A 15,344-nucleotide genomic window follows, 5' to 3' on the forward strand; every position below is an offset into this window, starting at 1 on the left:
GCCTAAAAAAACAATTGATGCAGAAGTTGTAAAATCGTATTTTCAGAAGAATTCAGTTCCTTTCAGAATAAGCAATATCTCTGGCCTATTAGTGTGTCTTCTGATGAACACCTTCAATTGGCCTGATCGAATCTCAGCTTATTAGTTTACTTCAATTCATCACAGCTTTCATACAATGAGTGATAGCACTGATAAAAACAGGGCTGGTTAACACAAGCATTGTGATGGCGTCTAACCCTAGAACTTTATATTGTCTGAAAATCAGTAGCCTTTGAATGCCAAGACAAAAGAAAGCCCTGAGGAACCATCAGCTAATCACAGGCATCAACAAAGTAATGAACTCAACATCTTCTAAAGTGCTGGGGAGCGGGAGGGGAGGGCGGGGGAGTGCTGGAAGGTTAACTGCCGGAGTGTGTTTGCGGTAGTGAGCGTGGTCACCTCATGGCTGCTGCTGTGTTGCAATATATACGAGGAGGGCTTATTTTAGCACATGCGCTCAAAAGCCCAGTTGGGCTTATTATCTGGGGAGGTCTTATTTTTGGGAAAACATGGTAGTATTGTCAGCTTTAAGCTGGAAAGAAGTTGAAGTCATGTAATTTTCCACATAGCAACCACTTTGCTGAGCGAAAAAGATGACGGTCCCAATTGTGGTCACTAGATGATGGACTATCTGTATTAAACTTTACAGAGCATATAAAAAGCATCCGTCATCAAGCATCACAAAAAGGACTAGAGACGGGAAAATCCAACTCTCCTATTCAGAGCACTGTGAGAAAGTACAATAATTCTAGACTCTGAACTACCATTCCAAATCACTCAAGAGCTATGAACCCTTCCATATATTCAATGTTTCATGGAATACAATAAGAATAGAATTACAGCTGTGGTCATTAAGTTCTATCCTCGGATTAGCTATATAATATTTATCTCAATTTTTCATCCCCAGAATATTTTTTTCTCTACAGTATATTATGAATCTTAATTCAAATGAAAACACACACACACACACACACACACACACATATATATATTCTTAGCATCTATAGAGATAGAGATAGATAGAGAGACATACATACATACATACATACATACATACATACATACATACATACATAAGTATATGCATACCATTGGAGTATCTGGACTAGAAAATGGTGAAGCACCATAAGAACTGTTCTCTTTGTCAAATGAATCATCGCTTTGTGATGCAAATTTCTCTTTAAGAGCTTCTGCTATTAAAGCTGCTGGGTCCCATTGAGATGGCTTCATTTTATTTCTTTTGGGTAGAGGTGTACCCCCAGGAGATCTGGAAAAAGAAAAGCAGAACATTTGCAACTTCTAATGCAAGACATTGCTGTTGAAAAATTAAAACATGGATTATATTTTCTAATCCGCTTTTGTTCTAATTTATACAGCATCCTCCTTTCTAAAGGATTTTTGATTGCCCTATAAACTGTAGCAATATTATACATGTTATTTTTCAGGCAGCTATAGAGCAGTCAGTCTTCTGATGTTTAAACTGTGCTCGGCTACTTTTTATTCTTACAGGTACTTCTCATCTTACAATCCACAGCTGACCCTCGAATTTTTATCATGTCATTGCAGTCGTGAGTTACCATGTGACTGGAGTCGGTTTTACACTGGTTGTGAAGTGAATCACTTGTTTGTTAAATAAATCATGTGGTTGTATGTCCAAATCTAGCTCATCTAATAGGTGTTTTATGCTAGGAAATGGCAAAAAAGGTCACAAAGTGAGTATGTGATTGCAAGACACTGCTACCAGTCATAAATATAAGCTGGTTGCCAAGTGCCAATCATATGACCTTAAGGGTGGTACAGCAGTTCTAATTTCAAGGCCAGATTTTAAGTAGCTTCTTTCAAGTTTTTAGTAACTTCAAACAACCATTAAGCAACAAGTCATAAATCAAGGGCTGTACAGTTTGAAGCAAGAACTCCTAACTCTTCCAAGTAAACCTATTCCAGAAAGGAATATTCTTTGCAAGACTGAAATTTATTTATTACTTTTGTAAACTACTTATTCCCTAAGGACACCTGTCAATGTACAAGGACAATAGACAAGAACAAATTACAATAATCAAAGGCATAAAAATAAAAGGCCTACAAACTAATGAAAACATAGAACAAAATCAAATTAACCAAACCAAGCTGTAATGAAACCAAGGCAGAATTGTGGCCTAAACAACCTGGGAAGTAGTCAGGGTGAGAACCAATTGCCCTTCCTAAGGACCAGGACAGCCAATGAAAGGCAGTGACAGAGTCTTGGGCGCCTTCATCCCTTTAAAGTGACACACACTATTTTTCTTGGTTAGGCTGGTTCTCATGGGAGAGTACAGATAACTAAGAACAGAGCCATGTACAATTTTATAAGTTTGTAACATCACTTTAAAAAAAATATTTTGTTCAACTTACTTCTCAATAGCTCTGAGTTTAACATTAGTTATATCCTTGAGAACATCCATCATATCAGGAATAGCTTTAACCTTCTGAAGTTTAGCCCTATCTTTAATCTTTTCAGTCTTTATAGCCCGACGTTGTTTAATAAGTTGAACTGCCGAATTGTGGGAATCAAAATCAGATTTTAACCCAAACGAAGGTGGCAGTGGTGGAGGTGGAGGTATGATTACATTACAAAGAGAAGTAGGAGCTGGTATAGAAAACATTCCTGGCTGCAGGAAACCATTAGGAGTGTTTGATGAAATCCCAATATCTGAACCTATTTACAATTGAAGACAGAAATAATATTAAAATAGGCACCTGCAGCATTGATGGATAAATGTAAATAGCAGATAATGACTGCTTATTTTAGAAGTGCTACATTTGAAAGCCAGAAAGCATGGATAATCAGAAAGGAGCTAATGAAATCAAAAGAAAGGAAAGCAAGACCACACCAGACTGGCCTTCATACTAATTAATCACAAGGATCATTAGATAATTTTGATCCCATCTCTCACCCTGGGCTACATTTATTTAACATTCTTATTAATAACCAGCCGATAACCTGGCGTTGCCCAGGTATTTAATTTATAAGGGGAAAATGTCCAGACCAAACGTAATTTCTAATGTTGGATTTTCCCCCTTACCAGAGGGAGCCCCCTTGTGGAGTACTGTGAAGCCAACAAAAGCAACTTCTCCCTGAGCCCTGATTTCGGCGACAATTAAATTAGTTAAAACTGTTTTCCCTGTGCCCCCAGAAGCATAATTTCTAATGTTGAATTTTCCCCCTTACCAGAGAGTCCCCTTGTGAAGTACTGTGAAGCCGTTATCATGGCAACTCCACTGCACTATACAGTAGAAGCCATTTTAAGGCACAACAGGCCTTAAAACAGAACACACACCCCAAGGGGTGTTGTGGTGTCTTACCCCACAATATTTTTTTCCAGAGAATAAGTCACCTGTGTACCAAATTTGGTTGAAATTGCTCAAGGCGTTCCAGAGTTATGCTGGAACACACACACATAGCTGTAGAGGATCGATAGATAGATAGATGATAGAAATATAGATATATAGAAAGATAGATAGAAAGATAGTAAGAAAGAAAGAAAGAAAGAATACAAAATTTGAGAATCCATTTTTTCCTCTGAAAAGAAATTTCCATGCCATGTTTAAAAACATTTCCTCAGTTTCAAAAGAAATATGTCAAGTGGCACATTGTGATTTAAGAAACTCATTCAAATCTCTCTTAAAAATAAGTAGAAATAAATGTGCAATTCTTTAGATTCAAGCTCAAAATCCCACCATCCCCCCTAGCCAGTAAGTTAATTAGATGTTTATGTTTAGAAAAAATCTGGGTTCATCTTCTCTTACTGTTGCTGGTAAAATGAGTAAATCTTAGATACAAACATAACCCAAAGCAATTATAAGCAAGACAATTTTCCACACAAAAGTTGCCATCAGATGGCAATACGACAGTATCATTAGGAACAAGAGAAACACACAGAAACACATTCATTCGGATCCAGAGAGACAGACTTACGGGATTGATCATTTACTGCCCTATCTGCTGCCAAAATTGCAGCAATCTGTTTACGAAGATGTGCTAATTCATTTTCAAGAACATGAATTTTTTGGAATGCATCTTCACCCGCAACAGTTGTTTTTTCACTTTTTTCTTTTGAAGAAATTGGCGAAGAAAGTACAGATGGAGTGGCAACCCCTCTCCATTCCTCAAATCTAGAAAATATCAGGATACCACTGTGTAAATAAATGTAAGCATTCAAAAAGCCAAGACATTTGGGATAAAGCAAACTTGCCCATGCCTAACATTTAAACTGAAATGTCTACAACACAATCATATATTCACAGAAGTAGCACTGAATTCAAAAGGGTTTACTCCAAATAATTGGCTATAAATAGCACTTCAAACAGAATAGTAAATGTACTTTTTATAGCATCAGTGCTTCTGTTGTTTGCATTGCACTGATTTTTCAAAATCCATAAACCGATGACAACATGCATAAAACAATTCCACTTCAAAAATGCAGATACTTAACCAGCAGTAAGAGTTAATTATGATTGGCTATCTTATTTATTTAAAACTTCTCAATTCCGTATAGCACTGCAATTTTATAGGGTTAGGTTCTATGTTACTATTTTTATTTTCTTAATTATGGCATATTGCTGGTCATTGACTGAATAAAGATAGTGATTGACTGATAGATATACCACTGACAGAACATGTGCCTGAAGAATCAATGAAGGGGAGTCTTGGCCATACACAGCTCTCTCAGGGGGGAGGCAGTAAATTCCATCAGAGAGAAACCCAGATTAGGATAATGCGCAATCCCAAAATGAATGGGGAAAGGAGAAAAGAGGTTCAGGGAAGCCATATCCTGGAATCCCTCAGGATACCTCTACCAGGGTAGAGGATTATAGTTTTAGTTTGGCAAGATTCTGTCCATTAAGTATAAGCAAAAACAGGATTGTAATAAATTGGATTTTATTGGGTCATCTTTGGGCTTTCACCTGACAACACTTGAAAAAGTCTAGTTGGTTTTACTTGCCTGAATTTAGTGCATGGATTTCTGTCTTCATCTACCACCCACAAGGCATCAACAAGAGACGGTTGAACAGAATTAACGATCCTGTATTGTTCCTCTGAAGTCTTCAGACGTTGGACCAGCTAAAGCATCACACACTTTTATATAAACAATTGTTTTTAATTATTAGCTTTCTAGCAGTAGTCCAAAAATACATATTTGTTCAAATCCCTTTTCAATAGGAAAGAAACAATTAAGGAGCAGAGGAGTCTACAGAATCCCAGTTTCATTAGAATGAACCATGTTGCTATGCAAGCACTGAATTTTATGATCTCATGGTACATGGATAGGAATACCAGTGCTTGCCCTATGATTTTGCAGTGTTTACAGGTACTAATTTGGGACTAGAATTACAGGGTAAGTAAAGCAGTTGTAAATCATGACATCACATGACAACACCTCTTAGCGATAGGAATTCTGGCATCTCTGGTTACCATTGTTAAGCAAATCACACCAGGTAGTTAGGCATGGACATCATGTGGCCGCCATTTGTAACCTCCTGCCAGCTTTACCACTGAACCAAAGGTGCTTTTTGAAGAGGCAACAGGACTTTCTGGTTTTTCTTTGAAGATGTTTCGCTTCTCATCCAAGAAGCTTCTTCAGCTTTGACTGGATGGGGGTCAGAACTTCAAAAAGCGGGTCAGCCTCTTCAAAAGCACTTTTGGGACAACCATGACCTGGATGACTGAGAATCTCCATAGACACTTTACCACGGAACATACTTGTAGGAGTCCAGTAGATAAGGTCGCAAATGGGGATGACATGATCACAGGATACTGCAACATCATAATGGCAAGGTGGGTGCTGAATGTCTGGGTTGCAGTCATATGATTGTAGAGATACCAGTACTACCGCCCTTGTAAGTACAAAAATGCATTCAAACAGCCACTGAATGAGTGGCCATTAAGCAAAGACCACCTGTTCTTTGTTATTTCTACCCCTGCTCATATCTCCTGCAAATACCTCTGATAAGACTAAATAAAAAAATTAAGATATACTGCTTACTATTAGTATTATTTAATAGTAATAATACCAATATTTCAACAATTTTTAACTCTTCCAAAATTCTACTCATCTATTTTTAGGTAAGGAGCTGCCTAAATAAGATTTCCTATATAACTGATAAAAGATATTTAGGATACAATTACTAAAATCCTTATTAACTTCCCTCAGAATGAATACTAAGGTGACAAAATAATATGTTTTCCGATTCATTTTTAATTAGGACAGTTGCAACATTTTTCAGCTGAAGTATAATAGCAGCATACAACAAAATATAAACTAACACATTCAAACATTCAAAGTAGCAAGAGGTAGTTAATAATTCATTGTCTGAAATTCAGCTTTTGTAAACTGCAATTAATTATCTATTTTGATATTTCAATTATATGTTCGTAATAAATCTAGGTGACTATGACATATAAATTTAAATCTCTTTTACTCATTATTTTACAGTGGTCACTCTTATTTAAAATACATTTCTATTAATTCATGTTCAACTTTTTTTCCAAATTATAAATTTATGCTATATGTTTTCTCTATTACTACATGCTACATATAGCAATATTGAAAAATATATAAATTGACAAATTATTAATTTTAACCTTTACAAATAAGTCCTATACCTGAAAGTGAGGTCTTGAAAAAGGAATTAATGTAAGACACGCTCCCAATCTACGAACAAAACTTCGGGTAGGTCCATATCTTTTTCCTTCTGAAACCCAGGATATCTAAGGATTGAGAAACTTGTTGAAATTCAATGGAAACATTTTTAAATGAGAAAAATCAAAAGCTAATTAACTATTTTAACCATATATCAATTAAATCTCGCTATATCTGACATGGCAAGGAAAATATGAATTACAATTTTTAAAATTGTAGTACGGGTGGTTTTTAACTTATGACCACAATTGAGACCAAAATTTATGTTGCTAAGTTAGGCATTTGTTAAGTGAGTTTTGCCCCATTTTACGATCTTTCTTGCCACAGTTGTTAAATGAATCATTGTAGTTTTTAAGTTAGTAACATGGTGGTTAAGTGAATCTGGCTTTCCCATTGACTTTGCTTGTTGGAAGGTCACAAAATGGGATCACATGACCCCAGAAATCACAAAAGATGATCGCATGACCTTGGGACCCTGCAACTGTCACAAATATGAGTCAATTAACAAGCATCTGAATATTGATCACATGATAATGGGGATGCTGCAGTGGTCGTAAAAAAGCACTATTGTAACTTTGAATGGTCACTAAATGAACTATTGTAAGTCAAGGACTACCTGTATTTTCTAAATTATTAATTTTTTTAAAAAATGTTGCTTTATAAAAGCTAGATTCAAGTTCTGTTTGCAAAAGACACTTTTATTCTGTGAAAGGTACCAGAAAGCCCTGTTAATGGAAAGGGATGGTAATTTATAGTCCGTGCCATCTTCCATAGTATCCTATAGGAACTTCCAGTCTTACAGAGGTACAGATTGTGAGTACAGATTAAACTATCCTTCCCCCCTCTCTAACAGGGTAGAATTCTGTTATTGGAGATACTAGGTAAATGTTAATATGTTTTCGTTCCCTATTAATAACAATGACAAATGAAGAAAGCAATCTATCGAAGGCTGACAAGGTAATACGAAACAGAATGGATGCAATCAATATACAAATATCTATATAACCTCTAGTTACAAAGGAGTGGGGAGCATTGATGACCTTACCAAACAATTCCTGGAAATAATACATAATTCTTGGAAGTATATTCGTGAAAAGGTATTTGAAGAAAGACGAGATCCAATCATACGAATAAGGCCATTTAGATAGAATTTACACCTTTGCAAGGCCTGAATTGGGAGAAAAATAATAACAAAAGAAGTGGCTTGGTTCCAAATGGAAACTTCTGTTGATACCATTGTTGTAACTTTAGAGCTACCATATTTGGGCTGCAAAAACACTTCAACAGATATGTTATTTAAAATGAAGTGATATAAAAATTATAATTTAAAATTATTTATGGTAAAATTTATGATAATGTAAATATGTGTATACTAAGGTTGTAATTTCTTACCACTTCTCATTTTCATTTGCAACATGATTAAAGTAAATTTAGCTTCAGGAATATATGATTCATGGCTATTAACAGCCAATCAACTTGAAAGATATACCTCCAATCCCATTCCATCACAATTGGGACCTTCTATCACTAAGTCAGGTGGTTGTTAAGTCATGCCCAATTTTATCTTTTTTGTTGTACAAGTCATTAAGTGAATCTGGCTTCCCACATTGACTTTGTATTTCAGAAGCTAATGAAAGTTGCAAATGGAGATCCCATGAACCTGGGACATTGCAACCATCATAAATACATACCAATTTCCAAGCGCATGAATTTTGTTCATGTAACCATGGGAACACTGCTATGATTAAGTGCAAGGAGTTTGTAAGTCACTTTTCAGCACCGTTAAAACTTACAATAATGTGTATAGAGATAGACTATAATTCTCAGAAGACAAGAGAAGTGGTATGGAACTGTATATTGTAGGCCCTTTAATATAAAAAATCATGCAAGCACATATTTGTTATTCAGATATATCTGCTTACCAGTTCTGGGACCACACCATAATACTCCAGCAATTGCCGTAAGAGATTCAATAGCAGAGACATTTAAAGAATAGTGTAATCTATTAAAACAGACACAAATTAAAATTGATGAACATGCCAGAAGAGTTCACTAACCATTTACTTAACTGCAAGGAAAAATATGTTCTGCATTTTTCAGACTTTAAGTCGTACCTTTTTGTTTCCCAAAAGGGAATGAAAATGTCTGTGCGTCTTATAGACTGAATATTGCGGAAGTCCCACTCACCCACTGGTCATTTTTTGGCCTCTCTAAGCCACATTTTCAGGCCTTTTTCCAGTCCATTTTTGGGGCTTTTTTCAGCCCATTTTCGAGGGTTTGGGGCCCCTTTTTGAGGCTTTTTCAGTCCCTTTTCAAGGCTTTTTTCGACCCATTTTGAGGCTTTTTTGATTCAAAAAAATATGAGCCAAAAAACCCTTGAAAATGGCCCCAAAAAACCCTAGAAACAGGCTGAAAATGCCTAAAAACAGGCCGAAAAAACCCTCAAAAAGAGGCTGAAAAAACCCTAGGAAATGGGTAGAAAAAAGACTGCAAAAGGGCCAAAAGGCCCCAAAAAGGGCTGAAAATGTGGCACATGGAAGCCAAAATCCTCCCCCCCCTTTTTAAATGTAGGTCTTATAGTCAGGTGCGTTTTATAATCCAAAAAATACAGTATTTTAGATCAACCTTTACAATACATTTAGTTTCAGTTTAATGCCAGTATCCAATTTATAAACATAATGTAAAGCAGCCTGTGCTATTCTATTGTGAACAACAGAATGTAATACTAGGAAAATAAGACTGATTTAAAGTTACGAAAAATAAGCTTGTTTACATACTGTATGTGTGCATTCTCCTACATAGCCTAACATTCATACATATTTAATCATATTTCTTAATGTTCCCAAAATGTTTGTGATCAAATCATGAAAAAGAATCAGGAAAAAAACTTCATGCAGTGGAAAAAATGGGTGGGAACCAATGGGAAACGATTCCAGAAATCACAAGAAACTTTGTTTATTGAATTTTCCAGTGCAATATATACATTTATTGATCAGGACAAAGCTTCACTATGGATTAAAATGAAAACATGGAATTTCTCACATAGGGGAAAATTGCAAAACCTTCCATATCATTCCTCCTATGCTGGAATGAAACTTATGAATTATGTTTGGATTACTCAATATGTCCATCTCTGGATGCAAGATGACTGGTTTGGAATGGTGCTTTGATCCAGTCTCTTAGATTCACTTTCTCAATATTATAAATAGTAACATATTTAGTGCTTGCATGAGTACAAGCTGTGATCACATAGAAGTTCAGTGGAGATCCATTTACCAAAATGTCAGATATCAACATACCATTAAAATAATTTACAAATTATTTATATGGATGGCACTTTACCATATTAATTTTTAATTCTAATCATATTGATTTTTTTGCATTTTATGCACATAAAAATATATCAGAATTTTACTTGAGTTTGACAAAATAAAAATTCATACAGTCACAAAATAGTAGAAAAGAGATATAGTATACTGATTCTTTGCTGCTATCTGGAAGCCATTCAGATTTTTACATCCCAGTTCTGATAGTACCAAGCATATCTGAATTAGGAGTTTCCCATTTGATCCTTTCACAAACATAAATATCATTTTTGTTCTCTGTATAACATTTACTATTTTTCATAAATTGACATGAAAAATATCAGGTTTACAAAAATAAAAAAACTATAGTGTTTATATAATTATTTAAATACATTTAAAATTTATACAGAAATGTTTTACAATAAATATCTTCATATTCTACCAAAACAATACTATCTCACAAAGTCAGGCAGCAATCAAATTTTAAAAAGATTTAAACGTGACTCCAAGGGGAGTTTTAAATTCTAGTTCTGCACTCGAAACGGTAAAATCGAAATACCTTGAGAATGGATGGATAGATACATACATAGATATACTTCGATGTGAACAAAAATGAGAAAGTGTATTCTGAAGGCAGACAATCAATATGAATCTAGATTAGTTTTGCATTACGCCAGTCGTAGTAATAAAGCCACTCCCAAAACATTTTGAACCGGGATTTAAGAACCGTTCTTCAGTAAGGCTAACTTGTTACTGGCTTTGACCAGTGGGATTATCTTTATACTAAACTATACTAAAATTCACGTTAGCCACATGCGGATAAAAACAAACAGAAGCGGAGCGAGGGTGCAAGCTGGCCAAGACTCAAGCCATCCGGGACCCACCGTCAGAGCTGCCAGCCCGTCGAAGAACCGCGGGATATTGACGGACCCCACCAGGAGCGACGCGTGCACCTTTTTCGCTGGAAACCCTGCGGGAGCGGCGCACGAGACTCCCCTCCGTCCGTTCTTCACCAAAAGGTTCCTAACAGGAAAGCGGCGAGAGAAGGTAGCGGCCGCGAGCGTCTGCGCGACAATCAAAAGTTGGCACCCTTTTTCTTGATTGGCGGGATTGGGAGCGCGATTGATTCGCTGCAGCCAATCAAGTGGGTGCAAGGAAGCATCTGACGCCCCAACCAATCATAGAGCTTACTTTTTGTTCATAGATCTATGCAGGAGGGAGGAGGAAAAATCAAAACAGACATCTTGGGGAAAATAAAAGTGTCTTTCATTAAGCAGTCTAACGGGATTTCCGTAATTTACCACGAAGAAGCGAAACCTTAATTTTTCCAAACTGGGGAGAAGGTCGGTTGCTAAATAAGAACGTGCCATATTTATTGCTCGGCCTCGCAGAAGGCATTGACTTAGTGTCAGCCACTTGATATGCATCGCTAGCAATTCTTGCTAGTCTTTTTTTTCATCTGAAGTAAAAATTTAGTCTATTTTTTTTCTTTTGCTACTACAAAAATAATTTATTTAAGGCCGTTATTGTTTATTAGCTGACAGAAGTTATTATTCATTCGCTGATAGCACTCTTAAATGAAGTTCAGCATTAACCTACACATTTTTCTGGAAACATCATGAAAGCGGCCTTGTGCCAGTATTGTCTTGAGTTTTTTTCCATATTGTATGAACTACTCCACGCATTGCTACATTTACAATGTCCCTCCATTCCCAAAGCATTGACCTTGGACACTAAAGATTGCCTACCTCAGGCTTAGAATGTATGGACCCAAACTTTAGGTTATATTGTGATTTGTCCTAGGACACTTTCAGGACAGAAATATTCCTGCTTGCCATTGCTTATTAAGAGTGAATGTAAATACATACATATAATATACTGCATGGAAATGTTAATGAAAAATGTATTCTTTCCAGAGATTTTTGGTGTATCATTTTCTCCAAGTGCATTATTCTATTTTCAAATTTGGGTTCTTGATTTCTATCGCTATAATAAATGTCCTTTGTGCAATCTGAGCTGCCTCAAATATATTACCGTAATTCCTACTATCCAAACCTATTTCATTTTATTTGTTGTTCCAGAGATGCCAGGATTTTCCTCTTTATGTAATATAGAGGATACAGAGCATTACTGGTAGATCTTTTAAAATATTTTTTCAGCCTCGGAATATACATACAATTTTTTACTAGAAAGACTACCTATGCTTACGCTCCAATCTTAGAATTATAGCCAATTGCAGCTCCCTAAACATGGCACTATAAAACATGTAACCTTTGTGTCTTCATATTGTTTGCTGATTTGATGTGCATAAATACCACCCCCCTTTATTTGACTGCTTGGCCGATAGTACTATTTCATCATTTCCTATTTTTGTTTTACCCAGCTCTTTATTTTAGGGTTAAAAGAAATTGGAGAACACCTTTTTGGATACTAACACAATTACTCTTCGTACATTTTCCCCTGTGGCTTAGATTGTTTTACCTAACTTTGCTAGGCAATATAAGGCCATCTATTCTTCTGTGTTTGTTCTTTTACTATTTTGTGTAATTCATTTTTTCCCACCCCAATACCTTTTACAGCACTTGCTCTGGTTGGATGAGGAAAAACAAACTAAGCCTCAACCCTAGCAATATTGGTTGTGGGTGTTTGAGACTCCTAGTGCAAAGTTCTTCCATCTTTGAACCTCAATGCTTGATAGGCAGGTGGCAGCTGTGTTCAGGAAGGTCTTTCACACTAATCTTGTTCACCAGTTGTGTCCTTTCTTCAACTGGGAGGCCCTTCTTATTGCAATGTGCTGAAGAAGGGGTTGCTTTGATAATTACTTGAAAGATACCAGTGGTCCCACAGCTGCATGAGAATTGGGCAGGTTGTACCATACCCAGGGACATTCATGCTTCATGAACTGCACTGGTTCCGGTCTGATTTGGAATACAATTTAAGGAACCAATTGTCACTTTTAAAACTCTAGAGCATAGCTAATTAAGAGATATATGTGTCATGGTTTCTATCCACATTATAACATCTAATACAGTTGGCTACTTCTAGTTCCATCAAATAGTTACGTAGCAGAGGCCAGGAGGTGGGCCTTCTCTGCATCCCCCCACCTCGAGATTCATGTTTCCATCTTATCAGCCTTTAAAATAGCATTAAAAGCATTACATTTCCTCAGGCTGTAGGGTTGCAGTTAAAGTCAAGGTAATGAAATCGTAGTTTATCCGTTACTGGGTGAGAGAATTAGTTGTTGAACCATCTAAATTGCATTATCCTCATTTTGTTAAAAAAAATATTGCTACACAAAATTGTTGGGGCTGGACAATCTACAAATCTTATTAAAAATAAATGAAATTGTAAAAAAAAAATGAAGATTCATGAAGATTGACTGAATTAATGAAGATCGACTGAGTTCTCACATAGTGTAATAAACCAGTTAGTTTCAGACTGTTCATAAGATTAATTATTGTGGTCAGTAAAGATTACTTTTTGGCTTAATGGTGTGAACCAGGTCATGATTAAAGAAGTACCGGTGACAGATTATTGCCTAACCATCCTGATAACCTATGCGGTGTTCATATGCCATTATGAGAACTTAAACTTTTTAAATAAATTTTGAAGCCAAGGATTTTTATTTATGTTAGTAACCAAATAGCTAGAAAGGAATTCCAAGTTGAAATATGCATTTTTTTTTGTTTCCAACCATTGAGAACATAAGATATTACAAAAAATCCCATTATGATGGAACTCTTCCAAAAGGCTTGAGAAACACTGTTTTACGTTTGAAGCAATTTAAACCCGAATGTTGCATACATTCATAATCCAAAGATTTTAGTGAACTAAAATTATTCATGACAACATGAAATAATACTTCATCAGCTAAATGTTCTGTCAGTTGATATACATTATCTTCTCTCTTAACACTCAGAAAGATTGTATTTGTAGCATGCTAATAGCTACAAAGAAGTCACAAAAAGGAGACGCACTCTCAATGAATCCGTTTCCAAAACAATTCCAACTACAAAGATTTATAAAAATGATTACATTAAAAAAACCCTTACAAACAAGCTAAAATTTGCAAAGGAATGTTGATAATAAATTTTGTCAAATACTTTTGTAGCATAAGGATTTATCATTCCTTTCCCTAGTCTGTCAATTCTAGGTACATATGTGTGTTTAAAGTCACATTTTGGGGGCGTGGGAAACTGGAAATTTGGATAACATGAGCTGTGGGCAGGGGCCTAAAAGAATTAGTGGTCAGCCACTGACAAACCGTTTCCAGGAAGATAAATTATCTCTCTCGGTTGCTCACCAGCCTAATGAGAATTTTGGAAGACCGAAAAGTATTGCTACAAATAAATGCTACACACTGAACTCTATAAATATATATCCACACACCAACTTATCCTTCCAACTGAGGTGGGGCAGAAATTCCATTGGGCACCAAGAAAGTGATAGATATTTTGATACTTCAAGTACCATTGCAATCCAATTAATTAGTCCTGTCTAATTTGCAATCTATTTTCATTTGTGATTTCATGTGGCATTATGGTGGCAAGGCTACTAATCTGTCATAATAGATCCATTTTGATGTAGGTATTATAATTATCAATTTAGGTGTACTTCAAACTGTAATAATAAGGGAAGCCTCAACTTGTAACTGGTACTTAATATCTGATAGAAAGGCTTGTAAAAATTCTGCTTCAAGTGGCTTGAAAACCTGGTGGCTGAAATGGTAGACATTAGTAAGCTAAAAGGGCAAGTCTGATTTAGTGTAAACTAATTTCTGTTTCTTACAGGTCATCCAAATGGCACCATAAGTACAGGAATTATTCAATTTTGTATTTCAAGACTTCAACAAAAGTTTAAAATACATGTGATTGGAAAAAAGATTAAATTGTAATTTTTTAAAATTTCTAGTTCATATGATTCTGGTTTTAATCCAGTTCATTCTTTTACTTCATGATTTCAGGTATAGTAGAGATATAAAGCTTCTGTAATATTCAACTGTAATAACAAGCTCATTTCCTTTTAAATTTTCACATCTTTATTCCACCAAGGACTGAAAACACGACTGAGATATCCCATAGTTTAGGTCATTTTGCTAAAGAAAGCCGATAGAAATATTATTTTACAAATTGGGGAAAACGTTGATGCAATAATAGCTGAATCTTGGCATAAATTTGTGGCCAATATTTTTCAACAGATGCCAATGAAACTTCATCTAATGCTCTTGCATAATAACTCCATTTCACATTCATTATATACAGTTTCAATTTTATAAATGAATTGCATCCTGTGTTTTACATAAGACTATGTCTATTAGGCA

The 15,344-nt window shown here is 35.7% G+C and overlaps 1 protein-coding gene across 3 annotated transcripts in view; it reads right to left on the reverse strand.

Moving 5' to 3' along the window:
• The window catches only part of MTFR2 (mitochondrial fission regulator 2), a 30,495-nt gene extending 15,309 nt beyond the window's left edge, over nt 1-15,186 (reverse strand). For all 3 annotated transcript variants that reach the window (XM_032216580.1, XM_032216579.1, XM_032216581.1), the window contains exons 1-8: nt 10,909-15,186; nt 8,642-8,721; nt 7,765-7,887; nt 6,683-6,787; nt 5,022-5,140; nt 3,995-4,191; nt 2,431-2,734; nt 1,129-1,306 (exon numbers count right to left, since the gene is read on the reverse strand). In XM_032216580.1, the coding sequence (XP_032072471.1) occupies nt 1,129-1,306; nt 2,431-2,734; nt 3,995-4,191; nt 5,022-5,140; nt 6,683-6,787; nt 7,765-7,887; nt 8,642-8,704 (1,089 nt within the window). In that variant the 5' untranslated portion in view covers nt 8,705-8,721; nt 10,909-15,186. The remainder of the gene's footprint in view (nt 1-1,128; nt 1,307-2,430; nt 2,735-3,994; nt 4,192-5,021; nt 5,141-6,682; nt 6,788-7,764; nt 7,888-8,641; nt 8,722-10,908) is intronic.
• Between the last annotated feature and the right edge of the window lie 158 nt (nt 15,187-15,344).

Source organism: Thamnophis elegans, chromosome 4 (assembly GCF_009769535.1).
Source record: "Thamnophis elegans isolate rThaEle1 chromosome 4, rThaEle1.pri, whole genome shotgun sequence".
In the NCBI taxonomy this organism is placed as follows: domain Eukaryota; kingdom Metazoa; phylum Chordata; class Lepidosauria; order Squamata; family Colubridae; genus Thamnophis; species Thamnophis elegans.